At 36.8% G+C, this 20,353-nt stretch overlaps 1 protein-coding gene across 1 annotated transcript in view; it reads right to left on the bottom strand.

Annotated features, from left to right (window-relative positions):
• Window positions 1–14,620: 14,620 nt before the first annotated feature.
• BTBD16 (BTB domain containing 16) overlaps window positions 14,621–20,353 on the bottom strand; it is a 39,734-nt gene continuing 34,001 nt past the window's right edge. The window contains exons 14-17 of the mRNA XM_088132586.1: window positions 19,939–20,016; window positions 18,794–18,892; window positions 17,320–17,508; window positions 14,621–16,255 (exon numbers count right to left, since the gene is read on the bottom strand). Of these exons, the coding sequence (XP_087988712.1) occupies window positions 16,187–16,255; window positions 17,320–17,508; window positions 18,794–18,892; window positions 19,939–20,016 (435 nt within the window). The 3' untranslated portion in view covers window positions 14,621–16,186. The remainder of the gene's footprint in view (window positions 16,256–17,319; window positions 17,509–18,793; window positions 18,893–19,938; window positions 20,017–20,353) is intronic.

The following is a 20,353-nucleotide window of genomic DNA, read 5'->3' as shown; positions in this document are numbered from 1 at the left end:
ACTATTGTTGACCAGATTGGTCCCCCTCCCCGTTTTAAAAATCATTTTAAAAACATGACTCATCCTATTAGAACCATTTGCAGTTCCTGACAAGCCTAATGCAAATAGTGACAAAATGCATTAGTTGAAAATGAACCTACTACCTACTGTTCACTGCACCACAAAAGTCCCCATGACTATGGATATATTACTGCCCATAGACCCCTGGTTATATAATTGGGTGCTAAACTTTTTCAATGAACTTTCATTGTATAAATACATCCAATATTTGTACTCAATTATATTCATGATAAACCCAACAAATAATTTTTTTCAGATGTAAAAAAAAAGCTTTTCTAGCTTAATATTTTTTTTTATTTCCTATCACAATTGTTAATGCATATTAAGTCATATTCACAGTTGTTCGAACAAAACAGGGGGCATTCAAACAAACAATAGAAACGAAGGATATAGTTGCTAGAAATCTAACTCATTTATGTTTTTAGATCAAGGGTTGCGTGCACTGTGCCTTATGGCAAAGAATGGTATCTTTATCTTTTATTATAATGCAAGTTTTTCCCAAGGAAAAGTTATCACTTCATGAATATGAATGTTGAAATGCCCCAGAATTGTGGTTCTAGAAAAAATACATTAGATCTAAATATATGTTAATAAGATTTTTTTTAAAAATTGTGTTGATTACTATTATTTTACAAAAAAATCCTAAAAAAGATGTTTGTACCTGACTCTGAAAACTCATAAAGTAAGATGCAGTAGGTGTGGTGTATCACCTTATAGCTGAGGTCAGAACTGTTTTTACATGACCTCCCTAAGCCGTTCCCTGTCTTTCCCTCATCTGAACCCACTTTGATCATATTTTGGTACAAGTAGGGTTACCAGATCATGGGCAAAAGGAGGACATGTCCTCCTTTCTGTCCTCATGTCCTCAGTCTAGCAAGCATAACCTTACAATCAAATATTGTCCGGCTTTTTTAGTATCTCTTCCTGAGCAGCTTTTCTAGCTGTGCAGGGCTTCCCTAATAAGTGCTAACCACAAGTTAACAAGCTCAGCTCTGTAACCTTAATTAGTTAATTAGTACCCTCCAGCCAGCTTGCCTGCTGCCTGAAATTGACAAGACTTTAATCAGTTACACACAGAAGGCTTTTGCCTCCTAACTGGCTCTAGCACATTCCTGACATTGAAAAACCAGTCTTTCTGATGCTAGAAAAAGTAATTTCATATACAGTAGGCCTATATGTAGTAGGACTATTTTTTTTTTTGCAGTTTTTCACTGTAATTTTTGTCGCAGATGCCAAGAAAGTTAAACAGTTAGTGTGTCTTTCTCCCCCACCCACCCATTTTTCCTCCTTTCCAGTTATCTGTGTCCTCCTTCATCTGTTCAGATATCTGGTAACCATAGGTGCACAGTGCTTTACCTGGGACTATGTTTATGCTAATGATACTGTATGCATCAGGCAATGGAGGAAGTTCCAGGGTACAATCGTCTTGCATTGCTCATGATGGTGTTAAAAAACAACTTATGTTTAGAAAATGTAATCTTGAACTGCAGTGAAAATGGTTTGGTTCTACTGATTTGCTGGTATAGTGGATCATATGGAGAAGGCCCTAAAATTAACTAAATATCCTCCCATCCCCTGGCAAAGATATTCCATTATTATAAATGATTATCTTGCCCTGATATGGGATGTGTAAAGGAAGTTGGTGCTTAAGCATACCCATGACCAAGTAGTATAAGCAGCCAGAAATCTATGACATACTGAGCCAGCCCTAAGAACAATGCATCTGTTGTCATATAAAGTCCTTCACTGTATACAGTCAATTGTGGCAATTCAAAACTATGTCTTCCAATAGCTTATATCTCCCCATGTCCTCCCATGCATTCTGTCTTATTGTGCAATAAGTAATGAAGAATAGGAAGGCTCTCTTGGTGCCCCAAATTCTCAGACAGAGGGAAAAATCAAGTTACATAATAGCGTTTGGAAATATTTGCTGACAGACACCCATAATTTGGTCGCTAATCTGTAACACAAGGCATGAAATGGCAATATGTCAATATTATTTTGTGCAGCCAAGGTGTAATGATGGGTTTACAAATGATCTTCTATATCTGTTAATATTGTTTTCTTTTGCTGTTTGTTTTCATAATTATTTTTCCTTTTCTCACTTTTTTCATGTATTAAAGCTTTTTTCATGTATGAAAGCTTCATGTATTTTCTCTCTTTTTTTCATGTATTAAAGCTATTTCTTAAGCAAAAAGAAAAGGCAATACACATGCCCTATACACATAGGTTAATCGATGAAGCACCCCATGAATATGGAAATGGGGCAGGTAATCTTACTGCTTCCATATGGAATTGAAGGCCCTGCTAGCTTGCTTTCAGCTCATAATACCAGGGAATAAATGAGGACAAAGACAGGTTTGAATCATTTATTTCCATCCCATTGCAAATAATAGCAGGGAATTAATTCAGTCCAGCTGAAGGGTGGGTTAAGCATACAATAGATCCATAGGTCTTTCTAGTACCCCCCTTCCCACATTGCCTCTATATCTTTCCTCCTCTACCTGATGTTAGAAAACTACCACAGTGGGAAGGAAAGGGGAGTTTGACATAGGGTTCTTTCCTCCCAGATCAGAGCTCTCCCTCAAACCTCAGTGCATCAGGTAAGTAGCCATTGCTACAGTGGAATCTCTCTCACACACACATGAGACACTCAGACATACACATGCACACATGTATGCACATATACAGTACATATTATTACCATGCTTTAGAGCAGTGTTTCTCAACCTTGGCAATTTTAAGATGCGTGGAGTTAAGTATGCTGGTTGGGGAATTCTGGGAATTGAGGTTCACACATCTTAAAGTTGCCAAGGTTGAGAAACACTGCTTTAGAGTATTGCACTGTATAAAGACTTCATAAATGATATTTTTAAAATGTCCAGTGGAAATTGATAGTTATCAGGTAATGTCAATGGATGCTGAGATGCTGAAAAAAGATGGAAGTAGATAAAATACTTCCTTTAACCAGAAATCAAATTAATTTAGAATACCTACAGTAGACACAATAAAACAACTCAAACAACATTATTATGAAATGGTTTGAGTAAATGCATTTAAAAAATCAAACAAACTTTATTTTGCTCTTGTTTTAACATAAAAAGTTAGCAATACATTGCCACAAATATTTTGGAAGCTCTGAGACACCAAAAACAAAAAGCCCAATCCTGTATAGTTCCTTCCAGGAGTAGTTATTGCTGTGACACATAAAACCATGTTTACAACCATCAAGTTTTATTTTGTTTTCTGTAGAATACTTTAAAATGGCCAGCATGCAATAATTTTAAAAGAGCTCGCTCTCATACACACATACTGAAACTTTTACGCCTAAAATAGACAAATTTGCCAAAGATGTCCTGAATATTCAATTCTTACATATAAATACATCTTTGTTGCAAGCAGGCATTCCATAATTGTACTTCATAATTGTACTTCATAATGAAACAAAGGAGTAATCACTTCAACAATGAATGCAGAAGTCAGCTGCAAACAATAGATTGTCATTTCCATAGCTACATGTCTACCACAGCTATGAAGGGTCACACATTGTGTTTCTTTCTGTGTGGGCTTGCAGCTTTTCATAGACTCACAATTATTCATACAGTTCAAATCATTCTTCAGTAGCAGTCCCATAGCCAAGTCTGCTAGCGCTATATTATGGGATGATTCATAAAGAAGGGGAAAAAAACTTCTGCCACAATGCTTGTCTTTATTCTTGGGATAGCAACACTTGTATTGGTCATTTATATAAGGGAGACTCTTATTATGCTGCTGTTAATACTTTTTTATGCCTCTTGTTCACGATGTTTGACGTAACACTACTTGATGTGTGATGCTGTTAAATCACACACATCTCTTTGCTGAGAATACTTAGGATATTTTATCTCTTATTTTATGTATTGTGGCTACAAGTGATCCTGAAGCTACAAGTTCTTTATTTAGGAAACAAAAATCAAAGGCACTAAAATAGAATGGAGACAGCTTAGTGAAAGTGCTTGTGAAAAAAATGAATATGAGTCAGCAGTATGATGTAACTGTAAAAAAAGATGGGATTTTAGGCTGCGTCAATAGAAATATAAGTTTCAAATCATGCAAAGGAATAGTTCCACTGTATTCTGCACTGAAGAGACCATAATATCAATATGGTATACCGTTCTGGTACCAGATATCAGAAGATATTCAACCATCTGAAACAAATTCAGAGAAGACGAATTATTATCAAGGGACTACAAACTAAGTCTGTGAAAAGAAATTTAAGGAACAAAGGCTATTTAGCCTTGAGAAGAATATGGGAGAGGAGATACAATGAAATTCTTCAAGCACCTGAGAGGATATCTCACAAAAGGAAGCCACAACCTATTCTCGGTTATCTCAGAGTGACACAGAACAATCAATCTACATTACAGGAAGGGAGATTCTGAATGAACGTTAGCAAGATTTGCCTGAAAGTAAGAGCAGTTAAAGAATGGAACCAATAACCCAGGCAGGCGGTTGGCTCCCCTTTGCTGACTGTGATGGAGCAGAGGGTGGACATCTCCCAGGAATGCTTTTGACTGGATTCCTGCACAGAGCAGAGAGTTGGACTCAGTGACCTAAGTGGCGCTGCCCACCTCTGTGTGTCTGGGGCTCATGCTGAAGTGAACGTTATCAATATCATCAGACTGTGGGAAGAAAGGATTGCCTCCAGGCGAGCCTCAGGGGTACATTAGAAATATCTTTTTTTTTTCTTTTAGCCCACAAATGACTACCTAGCTGTGCTGACTGGTTCATGACGTCTTGCTGCTATTAAAAAAGCCATTTTTAAAAAACAGAACCCTATATTTAACTTTTAAGGCTGATTGTATGCATTCTTGCTGCAACCTCCCCCTTTCCTTAGAGGGGAAAAATGCATCAGCATGTTCACTTCTGCAGCGATATCCATATCTATAGGAGTACATGGAGTATAGAGGCGAATATGGTAAAAGCTGAAAATAACCTCCCCCCCTGCCCGTACTTCCTTCCTCCATTGCTTGTTTTTTCCCCGGTTTCTTTTTATTCCCTTTGTTTCTTTCCTGTTGTTCACAAATGATTATTACAGTATATAACTCCAATAGGAAGGGCATATATAGGAGCTCGTTCACATACAAACAACTCTGACCTTTAGCTTAGCAGAGTTGTTTGTTTTTGATAGGAGAAGAGTTGCTATGTCATTCCAGGTAAAGGGTTGCCCCGATCTATTCTTTTCAAACAATGGCATTTCCTGAAGCCATTGGATCATCTTATGTCAATGAATTTCTGCTTTAGGTCATCCTGTCTTTTTATTTAGGATTGCTCGGACAACATAATCAGTTCAATACAAGGTAGATCCATTTTCATGCCATATTTGTTGGTCACATCTGTTGCATACTTAACACAATTCCTTCGTGTACTATATGAATGTCAGGATCATTCAGCCAAAGTTTAGCACTGTTGCTACTCTGTGTCTTTGGTTTTTCCCATTATCATTTTCCATGCTAAAAATCTCTGCAACTGTTGCACTGTTCACAGATCTAGCCCTCATCCTTTTCTAGTGTGACAGAACCAACCACGCCAGTTCTACCTATATAAAAAAACAAAAATGGTTTTTATTTCAAGACTCAATCTGGAAAATTTAGTGCTTCTTTTTCCTGGAGAAGTATAATTCCATATGATATGAACTATTCCTGAATAAATGATTTTGTATAATCAAGCCTTTGTAATGAAGTGTGATAATAAAATTGATAAATATGTTGTGATAACAGCTTCTTCTGGCTTGTGGGTGCCTATTTCAGTACCATTGTTTTAAGATGCATACACTTTCTTTTTCAAAGTTTTAGTTATTGCTTATAGCCCTAGGGAAAGAGAAAGTTGTTTGATGACCACATAATACAGCAATGCGACAATTCCATCTGACAAAGTTAATCTGCTCCACGCAAAATAACAGTGGAACAAGATCCTCAGTTTTGGTACTATCTAAAACATCTGGCAAGTTGAATCCATGCTAGCGAGTTTATTTAGATTTAACTACAAAATCATAAGGAAGTGGGTTCAGCACTTAGATAAGTTCCTTATATATTGGCTAGACCCAAGACATAGAGATGAATCATTTTGCTTCATTGGGCAAAGCAGCAAAGAGGCTAGCTTTCACTTATCCTCCACAAAAAGTGCTCTACTACTACTACTACTACAAAAAGGAGGAGGAAGAGCAAAGACGGCTTACCTAGCAACATCCCAAAAGGGAGTCCACGTGAACACTCACCAACTATTCTCTCTGCAATGAACTCGAAACAGATTCTGAAACCCAAGCTCTTATTCAAGCAGCTTGTAAGTAACTGGCTTAAGCTAGGCTGATTCTATTTATCTAGATATGTGCTGTGTAGTTCTCACCTTCCTTAGTTTTTCCTGTATGTCCTTTTCCACAATAGATTCCTTTTGATAACTTGAGATGTGTCTAAATTGGTATAAAGGAATTTAGAGAAGACCTTGGGGAAGGTATAAAAGTACCATTAAGAAGTGACTTGCAGGAAAGATTACCCAGTCCAGAAATTGAGGCAAGCATGAAAAAGAAACTCAAAATAATCCTTCCTTGATTGTGTTTAGTGTAAGATGGGACCGAGAGGCATTTGGATAGGCTTTCAAGATTATGTTACATTACTGTACCCCACAACAGTAAAGTAGTATCCTGGAATACCTGTGGAGTCTGTTTTTTAATTTGGCCCATCTCAAAGGGCTGACAAATAGTTCAAAAATAGAGTTTCCCATTCCCAAAACTCACAGCTACCTGTACAGCTACCTCTTTGTGTATCAAAATTGGCACATGGTTTGTTAAGTTCTTTACTTCTGAACTTTGGACAGGAACATCCAAAGCATCTTCCTTTCTATTTTCCTAGAGCTAGGCTGAAGGGAGAAATGCTGGGTAGGAAGATCAGAACTTTCCAGTGGACAATCTAGTGGGCACCAGGAGGTTCATTCTTACTGGGGCAGTTCTATTGGAGCTCATGAATGAGGTGTAACATACCCTCTTCCCAGCTCATAACAAATCTGCCTAAAAGTTGGCCAGGCTATAGAACAGCTGCAAGGTTAATGTTGGTGGTACAGTTATTGTCAGCATCAGACTAGTGGGTCTCCCAATTAAATCAATAGGAAACTTAAAAAAAATAAAATAAAATGAGTATAAAGTAAAAAAAAAAGAAAGAATGAAATAAAAAATAAAAATTAAGCAAATGTAATTTGAATAAATAGAAAACTAAATTGATTCTTTTTGTATACTTTTGTCATTGGCTCTTCAATTTATTACAAAAATAACAAAAGAACATTTGACATACAGTACAGTATTTCAGACATACATCTAGTATTTGAAAAAAGATACAATTGTATCAATAATAACAATGTTTTTGTTTAGGCAGTCACTGCAGACGGTTGCAAATGTAGTTGGAGAACTGTACCATGGAGAATTGTACCAAGATGCACTTGTCTTTCACAATAAATATGACTCACTGAAGGTGATTCATGTAGAAATGAGTTCAATTTAGCAGTGTTATTTTGGTGACAAATTGTGGACCTGCTTTAAACCTTAAACTTGAAATCCAATGCAAGTTTACTCAAAAATAAATCCCACTATCTTAGGTTTGATCTTAAAAAAGAAAGAGAAAGAGAGAGAGAGAGAGAGAGAGAGAGAGAGATTGTCAAAACTGCAATAGGAGTAATTTCTGAGTAAGCATAGACAGAAGTATGCAGCTTGGGTGCAATTTTATACCACTTACATCATAGCCTTATCAAGATTTACTTGAGAGTAAATGAAAAGCTATTCAAATACTAGAAGGGATAGCTGAAAGGAAATACGAGAGAGAGAGAGAGAAGGAGGAAGAGAGAGAGAAAGAGATAGAAAGCTGAAGCAAGTCTGAACAATGTGGTAGAAATTCGTGAGCTTTAGCTGACCAAGCTCCTATTGCTGAACATCACTTGACATCAGATATTCTCATGAATGATTAAAACAGACTGTTGTGTGTTTTGCATGAAAAATCTAGACTACTTGATCATTTTAATTTTTGTTAAGGAAACATTCTGAAGATTGCAAATTTTCCCAACTGGCCATTCTCTTCTGAAACTAGGCAGCAATTCTTAGAATTTCCAATCAGGCTTGCTGTCTGGGAATTAAGAAAGTTGCAGTATCAACTCACCTGGAAAGTCATTCCCCAGATGTTTTCTCTACAACTCCCACAATGTCTTGCTATTATCAATAATGGAAATTAAAACCTAAATGTTTGGAAGACACAAGATGGCTACTTTTTACTTCTCCTTTCTGGATTACAAATTAGAAAAAGAAAAATGGCTAGTACTAGTAAAGTAGCGAAAATTACAGAAGGGAGGAGAGGATCATTTACAGAGGGACAACAAATAACAGAAAAAGGGATTATACCAGAGCTTTTCCAAAGGATGTTTGAAGAACTGGGGAAGAATGTTGCAGCATCAGTAACTGAATGAGTAATTGCATCAGTGACTGCATCAGTTAAAAGAGATTTGGCTACACTTGAAGGAAGAACAGAAGAAATATTTGCAAATACGGAAGAAAAGTTGAATAAAAAAATTGAAGAATCTGTAATACAGATGAGTAAAGAGGTTAAACAAATCAAAGAAAAAAATAGAAATTTTGGAAAACAGAAATAAAAAATTGTGAGATGTAAAAAAATTAGACAATATGGCACTACTGGAATTAAGAGAGAAAGAATTTTTTCTTAGAGCAATTCCAAAGGAACCCGGTGAAGATACCAGAGAGAGAGTTGTTGAATCTCTAACAAAATTTCTGGAATAGGATGAAGAAGAAACAGATGTAGAAGTGGACAAGGTGTACAGAATTAATATAAGATATGCAAAATTAACAAAAGTGCCAAGAGATATACTTGTGCATTTTGTCAGGAAGAAGACAAGAGACCAGGTTCTTCAACAACATTTCAATACTAAGTTAAGAATAAATAATTCAGAAGTAATTTTGCTGAAAGAAATACCTATTAGAATATTGTGCACAAGAAAAGAATACATGTTTTTGACAGATAAACCTAAACAGAAGAGGACACCATTCCACTGGGACAAATTGGAAAGAGTGATTTTAACTTTTAAGCAACAGAGAAACCGACTTAATTCAGTCTAAAGGGCAAGAGATTTTTATGAAAGTTTCAAAGAGGAAATGGAGGAAGACACAAGATGGCTTATCCCTGTTAATAAGATGCTGTGTCTTCTTGTAAGGTATGGATCATCTGTAATCCACATGCATTTGTGAATTATTTCATACCAACAAAACTACCAACATACAGATACTCTGGAGCCACAACTACAGGCTTCATAAAAGGATAGTTTGATTTCCAGGCATCTATATGCAAGGGTGGCTAATAACAGCTTTAGCCCTTCTACCTATCCTTCCCATATCATAATGCTGAAACATCATAGTGTTTTTATGCTAGCTCGATTTCCTTCAGTGCTAATGAAAGATAGAGATCAGAAGATACCATTTGAGCGGTGTCTCTGTCCTTGTGAATCAGATTCTATTCAATCGATCTTACAATGATTTTGATAAAGCACTAATTTTTTTGGTTGGTTTTGGTTTTTTGGTGACTTTGAGTCAATCTTGACTGCTGGTAATTACTTTTAAAAGTTTTTCTGGGCAGAGGATCTGAATTTTATGTTGCTTATTTCCTATATAATCAGAGACTGAACATCTCTAACAGTATGGTAACATTTTCCATCATAATTACCAATTACCCTTGGATTAACAAGATTTAATATACTAAAATTTTGATAAAGGCATGTGTCCATTTTTAACATTTGTTTTGGGAGTTAAGTTATATATTGGCTGATTTATTCTGTGTGTTTGTCTTTCCAATATTATGTAAGCTAGGCTTTTGATTGTTCTGATGAACTGAACTAAACACAACCAAAGACCTGTTTTAAAACTTCATACACTATTACAAACAGAAGACAGCTCAATCAGAATTATCACTGTATAATCTCTGGTCCTACCTACATAAAGGTTATATAGTTGCATGAGATCTATTCCAACATGCATGAAAAATAACATGCAGAAATATATTTATAATTCAATGGTTAATAATTCTCCAGTGCAATTTCCATAAGTGGTCTAACACAGGCTGGAAAAGCATGTTTCATGGACCTGTGAACTCAAAGAAGAACTGGGAAATTTTATGGTCAAATTCAATATCTGAATGATATTATAATCCAAACAAAGATAACAAGTGGTGTGTCTGAAGTAAGATTAGGAAACATGGTTTGCCATGAGATCTGACATATAGTGGGCTGTTTTTCTCACACAACCACAATCCCTGGATGTTGCACAACTACTGGATTAATTCCATTCATTCTAAGCACAACAAATCTGGAATACAGCAGAAACATTTTGGTTACAATGTCTCTTATGAGCAATCAGAATTAGAAGATTGGTACTGCTGGAAATTGTACCCAGTAGTCAATTCATGTTTTCATATTCTTTCTCCAGCTAACTGTAGATAGCCTTGGCATTGCAAATTGTATAAACATATAGCTAATTTAGACATTTATTTGTGCTCTTCAAGTTAGGATACTGCATCTTTTGTACCGAGCCACATTTAAACACTGCTTGAAAACCACTTGCCACTGAAAAATACAGCTGCACGATTGTTAACTGGAGCTCAAAGAAAAGAAAATATTAGGCCAGCATTTAAGGGACTCAGTAGCCTCCTGATCTGGTTCTGAACACATATCCAAAGGCTAGTGCTTACCATCAAGGACCTACACAGTATGGAACAGGGGTCTTAAAGAAATAATTTCCCCATTTCAACCAACTGGGTGCTTTGACCTGCTTCAGAGTGCTCCTACAGAGCCCAGGATAACAAAAAACATAAGCTTACGGTGGTGACACTCCATATACTGGACTCTCTTTCCTGGGACACTCCTCTGATCTGACTTTTTCATTTTTCCATGTTTTCATTGTTCCATGTAAAATGTAAAGAGATTTTACTTCTCCTTTTGGTTATTTTCCTGTTACGGTGCTCTTTTCCAATGTCTGAACCAAAGTTTTTAAAACAGTTGACAGCATGCTTTTTTTTTTTTTTTTTAACTGCAAATAGCCCTGATGGCTTCTTGAACAGCCAAATGTTATTTCCCTCCACATCTTGTCTAAGATTAGCATTTGTAACTGAAATAGCTGTTGTTTTTTTGTAAAGCTGTTTGGGTCATTTTCTTCACCTTCCACAAGGCTGAATTCATGGCATCCATATTTTTCAAATGATTTGGGGGGATCTTTGGTGAAGCTTCAGCATTCTTCCTAAGCTCTTTGTCTGCAAATACAGAAAGTTTCTCCAGCCCTCCTCCTCCTCCCTCTCTCTCAGGGCCAGTTGCATCATGCTTCCTGTATTTAACTTTGCTGACATGCTGACCCATGTTTCCTGTAACACCCACGTTTTGACTCCATGGGTATTTTTATTATTGTTACCTGATACAAATCGTGATCCTGACCTTTGCATTTCTTGGTGTGTAGGTGTTTTGCTGACAGAACCAAGGTGAAAGTCAGGGACTAGAGCAAATGATTTTTGCAAGAGTTAGAATTCTTTTTCTTTCTCTTCTCTTCTTTCTGCTACTTTGGATGTTTAGAATATCTTTCTTTTTTTTTAACAACTTCATTTGCTTTGAAGTTGTTGTTGATTTTGCATTTTTAAGGAAAGGATCCCACCTGTGCCTATTTTCTGGCTAACCAGCCATGCCATCCCTGTTCAGCAATTACCACAAACAGAAATTAAGTGGCTGGGTTTAACACCTCATGCTAGCTTGCTGTAGATTGCTCAACAAACCATAATTGATGTGTGAATCTAGTCACTGGTTGTAATAATTGGTCATTAGCTAGCCCGTTTCTCTATTGAAGAGAAATGAGTTATCCATACCCTGCATTTATAAATTATACTATATCATGATTTGCTTAACCAGTTTATCAACATCTATTAGACAGGTTCGTAGAATACATTAAACCATATATAATGATTCACCCATCCATACAAGTTATGTTTATATAGTATAGCAAATCAAAACCACATCAATCATATTATGATTTACTGTAAGGCATAAATCTAGCCCTAATTTTATGCGTACTCTTTCATATTGCTTCCCTAACTATGTCTGGTGTTACGGTTACCCTCAGAGCAGTACCATTAGCTAGCTTTGCTTTGCTTTTAGAAAAAAAGGTGCTTTGTTGCTTTGCAAAGCAGCTTTGAAGGAGTCTTTTGCATCAAGTATCATCAAAGCAAAGGCCTAGCAGCAAAAACGCGCTTCCAGTGTTCTGGACGCCCCTCTATCCTGCCCACATGCAGGCGCCATGCAGAAGATTTGAAAGCTTATTCATGAAGTATGTAAGAGGTGGATATGCCTGAACTTCCCGTGGCTTTAGGCACTTTCTGCCTTCTTGTCTCATGTGTCGTTTCAGAACTTGCTGGGTGGGCGGGGGCATTCAAGCATATCTTGTTAGTGCCCTGAAAACTGAAGCTGCTTTACAATTTATTAATTGGACAAAGGAGATTGCATGCCTAAACACTCAATAAAAGTGGAATATATTGTCTGTAAGGCAAAGTATTCATCTTTAGGGCAAGCCCATTCTGTACCTTAAGAAAGCAAAGCAAGATTCTGCAATTTTCTCAATTATGGGATTTAAATAGATTTGCCTTTTTGTGCTTTCATCATAGAAAGAGTAAAAGTAAAAAATAAATACAGGTAGTCCTCAGCCAACGACCACCCGTTCAGAGACCTTTCAAAATTACAACGGTGCTGAACAAATGGTGATTACAATCAATTCTCAGAGTGCCATCTGTCCTATCATCCCTGCAGTCATGTGATCGCAATCTGGATACTTTGCCAAGCACCCCAGGATCACGTGATCACCATTTTCCACTTTCCCTGCCGGCCTCCCTAGAAAATCAATGTGAAAGCTGGCAGGGAAGGTCGCAGGTTTCTGGGGTAAGTCTCCCCCACCCACACACCCTCCCCAACCCTTGTGCACCCTCCCCAACCCTCCTTCTCACCCTTGTGCACCCTCCCTCCCCCCACACACTCTTGCGCATCCTCCCTGACCCTCTTGTGCACCCTCAGATACTCTTCCTTCACCCCCATGCACCCCCTTGTTCTCTCCCCCACTCAACATCAATCACTTACCTGCCTGCTGGCCTGGGACTTGCAACTTCCTGCTGGCTTCCCCACTGACTTTTGTTTTGGGAAGGCAGCAGGAAGTTGCCTCGCCTAATGACCATGGGATTCAGTTAATGATGGCAACCAGGACTACAGGGATTGCTTTACGACCGCATCACTTAGTAATGGAAATTCTGGTCCCAATTACTGTCATAAATCGAGGACTACCTGTACCAGATAAAGATTTCATAAACAGATATTTCTAAAATGTTCAGTGGAAATTGATAGTTATTTCACTGGTCATGATCAGGTAATGTTAATGCACAGAGGGTGCTGACAGGCTGAGAAAAGATGGAGGTAGATAAAATTCTTCTTTTAACTGGAAATCAAATTAATTTAGAATACCTAAACATAAACTTTCTAAGTAGACACAGTAAAACAACTCAGACTACCTGTAAATTGCAGTGCAGTCACTGAGTCCTGAAAATCCCCTCTGATTCTGAAATTTCAGAAAATATTTCCTGGATATTTCCAAGAACCCTCTTCAGTGTCATTAGGCCTAGAAATCTTTTAAAAATAGGTAATATTCTTATGACACTGACTTTTGCATCCAGAACAAAATACACTTTTGGGGGGGGGGGCTTATTAATTGCTGCAGAATAAGCATACCCTTGTTAAAAGTCCTGATATTTTAAAGAGTGTCTGACAGTAACATTCATGGATAGGACACAGCTTTGTATCAGGTTGGATTACTCACCCATCTAAAAAAGCTATGAATACCTTCTCAGTGACAGCAGATTTCTGGGGTCTCAGGTAAAGATCTTTTATATCACCTGGTTCCTGAAGCTTTCCAAAGGTAATTGGAGATACAAAGATGGAGTATAAGAACTGCGACATGCAAACCATGTGCGGTATTATAGAGCTAGTAAGCCTCTCCGGTTTTTAGATGTGAGATCAAATGTAATGTCATGAAGTACATAACCATCAATAGAGATCTTTGATTGCAGTAAAAGGCAATTTAATAAATAAATTAGGTCAATAAAGCTTCATCACATGGCGGCTTTCAGTTGGCCCACAGAGCACTTGGAGACAAGCATCAATTGTCTTTTTTTTTTAAAAAAAAAATTGAGTAAAGTACAACAGCTTGCATTCATTTTACAACATCAAAAGCCATAAACCAGAGGCAGGCAATTTTTTGCAGGTGGGAAGAGCTTTTATTTTAGGCAGGTGAAGGCAAGAGAGGCTGGAGTAATGATATTATAAAGCAGGGTTCCTCAGCCTTGGCAACTTTAAGACGGGTGGACTTCAACTGCCAGAATTCCCCAGCCAGCCTTGCTGGCTGGGGAATTCTGGCAGTTGAAGTCCACCCGTCTTAAAGTTGCCAAGGCTGAGGAACCCTGTTGTAAAGCATGCAGATAGATAGAACTAACACTTTTAAGATTTTTTTTTTTTTTAATGGGGTTTCTGGAGGAAGTAGGTACGCACATTTTTGCAGCTTATTTGCTCCATTGTTCCATTGTCCATCTCTATCATTTGCTACCAAACTTCTGCTCTGTGGTTCTGGAGGGCACCTGGGACAGTTGATCCACCATGGGTTATCTATATCTACCATAACCTCCAAAGTGCAATTGGTTCAATAACATATTAAGCCAAACCTAAAACCTCTTTGGTGTTTTCTCCAATTTGTGAATGCAACTACTAATTGTTTATAAGTAACAGACTTCTCATTTTACTATAAGGGTGTCCAAGGAGAATAGCACTTGTCTACTTTTCAGTATGGTGATGAAAATAGCACTGATAGTTACCAGATGGATACAACTATTAGCTGTGGCCTGATTTCTTCCTACTTCTTGTTTTCTCAACCAATGATCTATTTTTATTCCACAAACTAACTGTGTAGCAGAATCAAAGGACTGGTGGTTATCAACAATTACATGCAAAAGAAAATAATAAAATTATTGGCATACTGAAATTCATGCCTTTCTATGGGTCTGTGTTTTTCATCTGCATATAGTTATTTAAATAATATAATCTTGTTCTTAATTTATCCCCAAAGGATGAAGACAATTTAATTAAAATTAATTAAAATTCTAGAAATAATTTATATATTGAAAGAATTTATACATAGAAAAAAATCTATAAAGAAGGTTCAGTAACTGTCCAGTTGTTCCAAGGGAACAGGGAATAAGAGAATAGAAAACAGCCATTTCTTAACTGAATGCAGTTTGATGGAGAGCAACATGGCACATAATCTACTCCTTTGAAGATTTGTGCTTCTGTTCTGAGTTTTTCTGCCTTATTGTTAAAATTTAAAAAGGGGACAAAACAGGTAAAACACGATCTGATGGTTAAAAGATAATATCAACATCTGCTCTAAGAAATTATTGTCATGAATCATGCATATTGTATATTCATCTGGAATCATCTGCAACTTGTGCTTCGTGTGGAATTTATGCAGTGGGAGGGGAAGCTGGAGTGGGTTGGCATGGCAATCTTATTGCTTCATCACCACTGTTTATGGGAATTGCAGTGAAGCTGGCTCGGGCCCGCTGGATAAAGTGAGAGAAGAGAACTCAATTACATTTCATGTACACATAGAAGGAAAGAGCATGCCATTTACTTGCTAGTAAGGACCATACTCCATGCCTAAGGAGACATAAACCAGATTTCCCTAATGTGCTGTCCCCAAATGGGTTACACTACGTATTTCAATATACCAATATTACCGAAGGGCACCTGGTTTAGAAAGGTCAAACTAGTCCTTTAGTAAGGGCAACATTAGTCAAAAGCAGAATGTAGATAAGGTCAATGTCCCAGTGAGCTCAATATGATGGGAGAGGGTAAAGTTTATTTTCAGGCTATAGCAACTGTGGTCACCTGCTAGAACATCTCCAATTGTAACTCTCCTCTATGTGCCAGGTCTCAGAATGAATTCACCAATGGAGGAAGAGACAAGAGCGCATGTGGTCTTTTAGGATGATGGGAAAAGAAGGGAAAATGTCACATAGATGGGAACTGATGGTATGCTTGCTTTCAAGACCTATGTTCAGGAAGGGAAAAGAGAAAAGGTTAACACATGCTTCTGCTTTATGGGACCAATAAGTCAAAAATAAAACTGATTATCTTGTTAGAAGGAAAAAGAGAAGAAAGAAAATGAGATATACCTGCAAATATGTCCAGCTTGACAAGAAAGATAATATCTAAAGAATTATTTCGTCCCATTTTTTAATGAACTTTTATTAGAAAAGCTGTCCTTCCTGACAGAAGAACTCCTTCCCATGGGAGGCCTGCCTTATTTCACCCTGATGATTTCTTACTAATTCATAAGCTTGAACCTTTGTTATCAGTGGAGACTATACATGGACTAGCAGAGAGAGGATGCTCAGGTGCCTACGCTAAAAGGGTTGGGACCCTGAGAATGATGTTCTCAGTTGCAGGCCCTTCTGGAACTACCTTTATGTTGTTAAAAAAATGGTAAATATGGTTCTTTTTAGAAGGACATTTGGGGAGGACAAACTTATCTAATGGTAGCAATTGTTTCTCTCAATAGTATTTATGTTTTTATTTATTGTGGATTGTTCTTATGATGATTACATGAATATTTTTGCTCCATTTATTGTAAGTCACCAGGTCAATGGAAGAGGCAACATACAAATGTTTATTTAAATAATCAGATAGTGATCAAGTGTGTCAGATTCTTTTAAATGCAGTGTTTTTTCTGCTCTCTCCTGATCTCTTTTCATCCTTTGAATTTATATTGTTTATTCTCAGTTCTAAATTATTATTTGAAGCCATCTAAGGTATTTTAATGGAAAAGTGGATTATAATTGTTTCACATGTTCACACAAATATTTTGTAATTGTTTAAAATGCATCCAAATGTATGGATTAATTGCCTTTTTTGTTTCGCAGATTATTCCCATATCATCCTTAGATCACTGTTTGTGTAATTTAGGCCTTTGCCTACAAAGTTTATTTTTCTTAAGTAGCCCAGAAACTATACTTTTCCAGCCCAAGAGATTATTGAAGCTATATCTTGATTTCACTTTTTGCCACAAAAAATGTCTTAAAGTAATTCGTACATTTCTTTTGTTTTTTTCCTCACCTTGCTTTTAGAAGAAGGTTTCTTAACTCCAAACCTTTGCGTAAGCCTTTCTGTGGTGAATTCTTCCCACTTTCCATCTATTTGACATTGTGCTTTTATTTCATATTTAACTTCCCGTTCTTGCTTTAAACTGACAGGACTACGCTCAGCAGTAAAGTAAGAGATAATTGGATCTGCATGTCTGACTCTCTGAAATGACAGGGAGTTAAATTCAGTTCTTTGCTCACCAATGCCTATGTGTTGAAGTTACAGAAAACCCTGTACCAATAAAACCCTAATTTAAGATAGAATATTGTCACTCCACTGGCACCATTTAAAGATTTCATGAACTTTTTTTTTTATAGAGAGAGATTATTTTGGCAAGAAATGGAAGGGGGAAAAAAAGCTTAAGCAGAGTGATAGGAACAAAGACTGGGAGATGAAAATAGCATAAAACATCTCTCTTTCCCTAATGCTGCCCAGAGCCCTCTTTCAGCACATTATCACTATAGAGTTCAACCCAGGACATCACTGGAACAGGGAGTCATGTGACCAAGCAGAACCAATCATCTCTACATACCAAGGTGTAAACCTAAGGGTTGGATCTGATCTTCAGTTGGAACAACAGATCAGCTGAGGAAATCACTGGGGTCAAGAGAGGACCAGCTGCAGATTCAGCCTCCCACACACCTTGATCACACAGTACAGAACCACGTCAGCTTTGTCCAATATGACACTCTCAAGATAAGTTGTGTCTGAACTCCCAGAATTCTCGACCAGTGTAACCACCTTATCTGGAGAGCATCTGGGTGGGGAAAGTGAGCTTATTGGACCTGCAAATACCTAGCTATCTAGACATAAAAGGAGCACAGGCTACCAAGGCATTTTCCCATGTGAAGGCCTATAAAATGAATAGATACGGCCCAAGAGCACTTTTGGTCAAGAAAAAAATCTTTTTTTTCCCAGCAAGCTCCATTATTTCTTTCCTCCTTACTGCCAAAAATATTAAAAGCATAATCTTCTTTGTGGCATTTTGTCATGTTGAATGTACTGTATAATCTAGCTCAATTTTTTATTCATGTCAAAAATCATTTGATACCACAGCATGCTCTGTCTAACCTGGTAGACCCTTCTTTCTCTCCCATTCCTTTCTTCAGAATTCATTAGATTAAAAAAAGAATCTTCATATGGAACCTGTTGTATAAGAAAGAGGCAAAACCACCAATACTAAGCACTTAAAAGATTTCTTTGTAGGTAAATGTATATAGATCATTGTTCCCCAAGCTAATTCTCTCTAAATAAGTAAGAATATATTTCTCATCCTCCACTGTCAACATGGGTGTAAGCCAAAATAGCTAGAGATACCCATGTGGGTGTAGATGATGATAGCCTAAAGAATGCACAAAACTCTCAAACATAAATTAATAGGACTCAAAAGTGCTTTGTTTGCTAATATTACTTTGAACCTCAAGGATCATAGAAATGCTGTTCTTACTTGCATGTAAAAACTGTATGCTGAAGCATCATGTTTTATTGCTTTTATCTCAAAGAAGAATCCATAAATGGAAATTACTTCTGCATGATATCTTGGTTCCTGGAATAATCAGCATGTTTATATATTGATATAAAGGTATACTATTCCAGTGTCGTAAAAAATCAGTAAAGGATCAGTTATGAGGAATAAATAACTCATAAATAATTCTACAGGAGTATTGTCATTTACTTCCCTTTGAAATGTTAAGAATCTTAGAGTAGTGAAATACTATTTGTTTCCTGTATTATTGTCAACAGATGAAGTAAGCTATTAACTGATATTCCATAAATGTTTATAATATTATAAGTAGTTTGTAAATATCCCAGGATTTTACAAAATTCTGTTGTTGGAGGAAGAAGAAAAATACAGAACCTAATCTAGCCAAATTTAAGCATTTTGATGTCTCATTCAGTTCAGTGGGAGAATTCAGCATGTGTTTAAGATTAAAATACTTATTTTCTTCAAAGTAAGCCCACTGAATTGAATAGCACTTCTAATATATCTAGTATTACAATATAATATTCCCATTAAAATCATTGCAATGAAAACCTATATGTGTTTATACAGAAATAAGTTGCATGAATTAAATGGATTTACTCTTGTATATGTAGGATATATCTTATGTATGTTTAATTCATAAGTATACAAGAATTTGTGAACATCTTTGGGTGGAATAAGTGGTAAAAACAAACAGACACATTGAAAAGCTTCCATGAACTCAGCTGCTATCAAAATAATGAATTAATATTTTTTATCTTTTTTGTTAAAAAAAATGGATAAAAATATCAATGCCCTGCAGATATGCTGACTGGGGAATTCTGGGAGTTGAAGTCCACACATCTTAAAGTTGTCAAGGTTGAGAAACATTGTGTTAGACTATAATCTCTATCACCCACACTCAGTTTGCTAACTATAGGTAGGATGATAGTTGAAGATTTCTACAGTGTAAAAGATTAGGGATAAATTGCATTACAACCTGTTTCTTTCATTTCAACAATGCAACAATCTTCCCATCAACATTGCCCTGGAAGGTTGTGTGAGAGGTTTTGTTGACTGCATTTTGTCATTTCTCCCCCACTCTGTTTAGCAGGTTCTTCACAGCTTACCTGTGTGAGCACAAGACCAAATCTCACTGCCTGAGTGTTAAAGTCTGCCTGAAAGACCATGTCACCACCATTCTCTAGCTGAAAGGAAAATAAAATCTTCCATGTTGTAGCATCCATAAATTTGGTATTTTTCATTTAAATAAATTCAGTAAAATTGAACAGAAAATGCAATTGTACCTCAGCCATATGCCAGTTTTTCTATCAATATTGTATAATGTTACAGGTTTTCTGTTTAGCAGTTTCAGACAGCATTTTTAATTGTTTAGATTTTCCATCATTGTTCCTTACATCCCACTTGCATGACATGCTTATCTGAGTCATGGGAAGGAGGGAGGGTTGGTGTTTCATGCAAACTTCAAAACTCAACCAAATGGCCCAAAATATTATGAGATTGTACATCTGAAATCTTGTGAGA

Source organism: Python bivittatus, unplaced genomic scaffold, assembly GCF_059951505.1.
Source record: "Python bivittatus isolate LINGU-HERP-01145 unplaced genomic scaffold, Pbiv_v1 ctg000980_np1212, whole genome shotgun sequence".
NCBI lineage: Eukaryota > Metazoa > Chordata > Lepidosauria > Squamata > Pythonidae > Python > Python bivittatus.
This window is presented reverse-complemented; position numbering and strand designations above follow the sequence as displayed.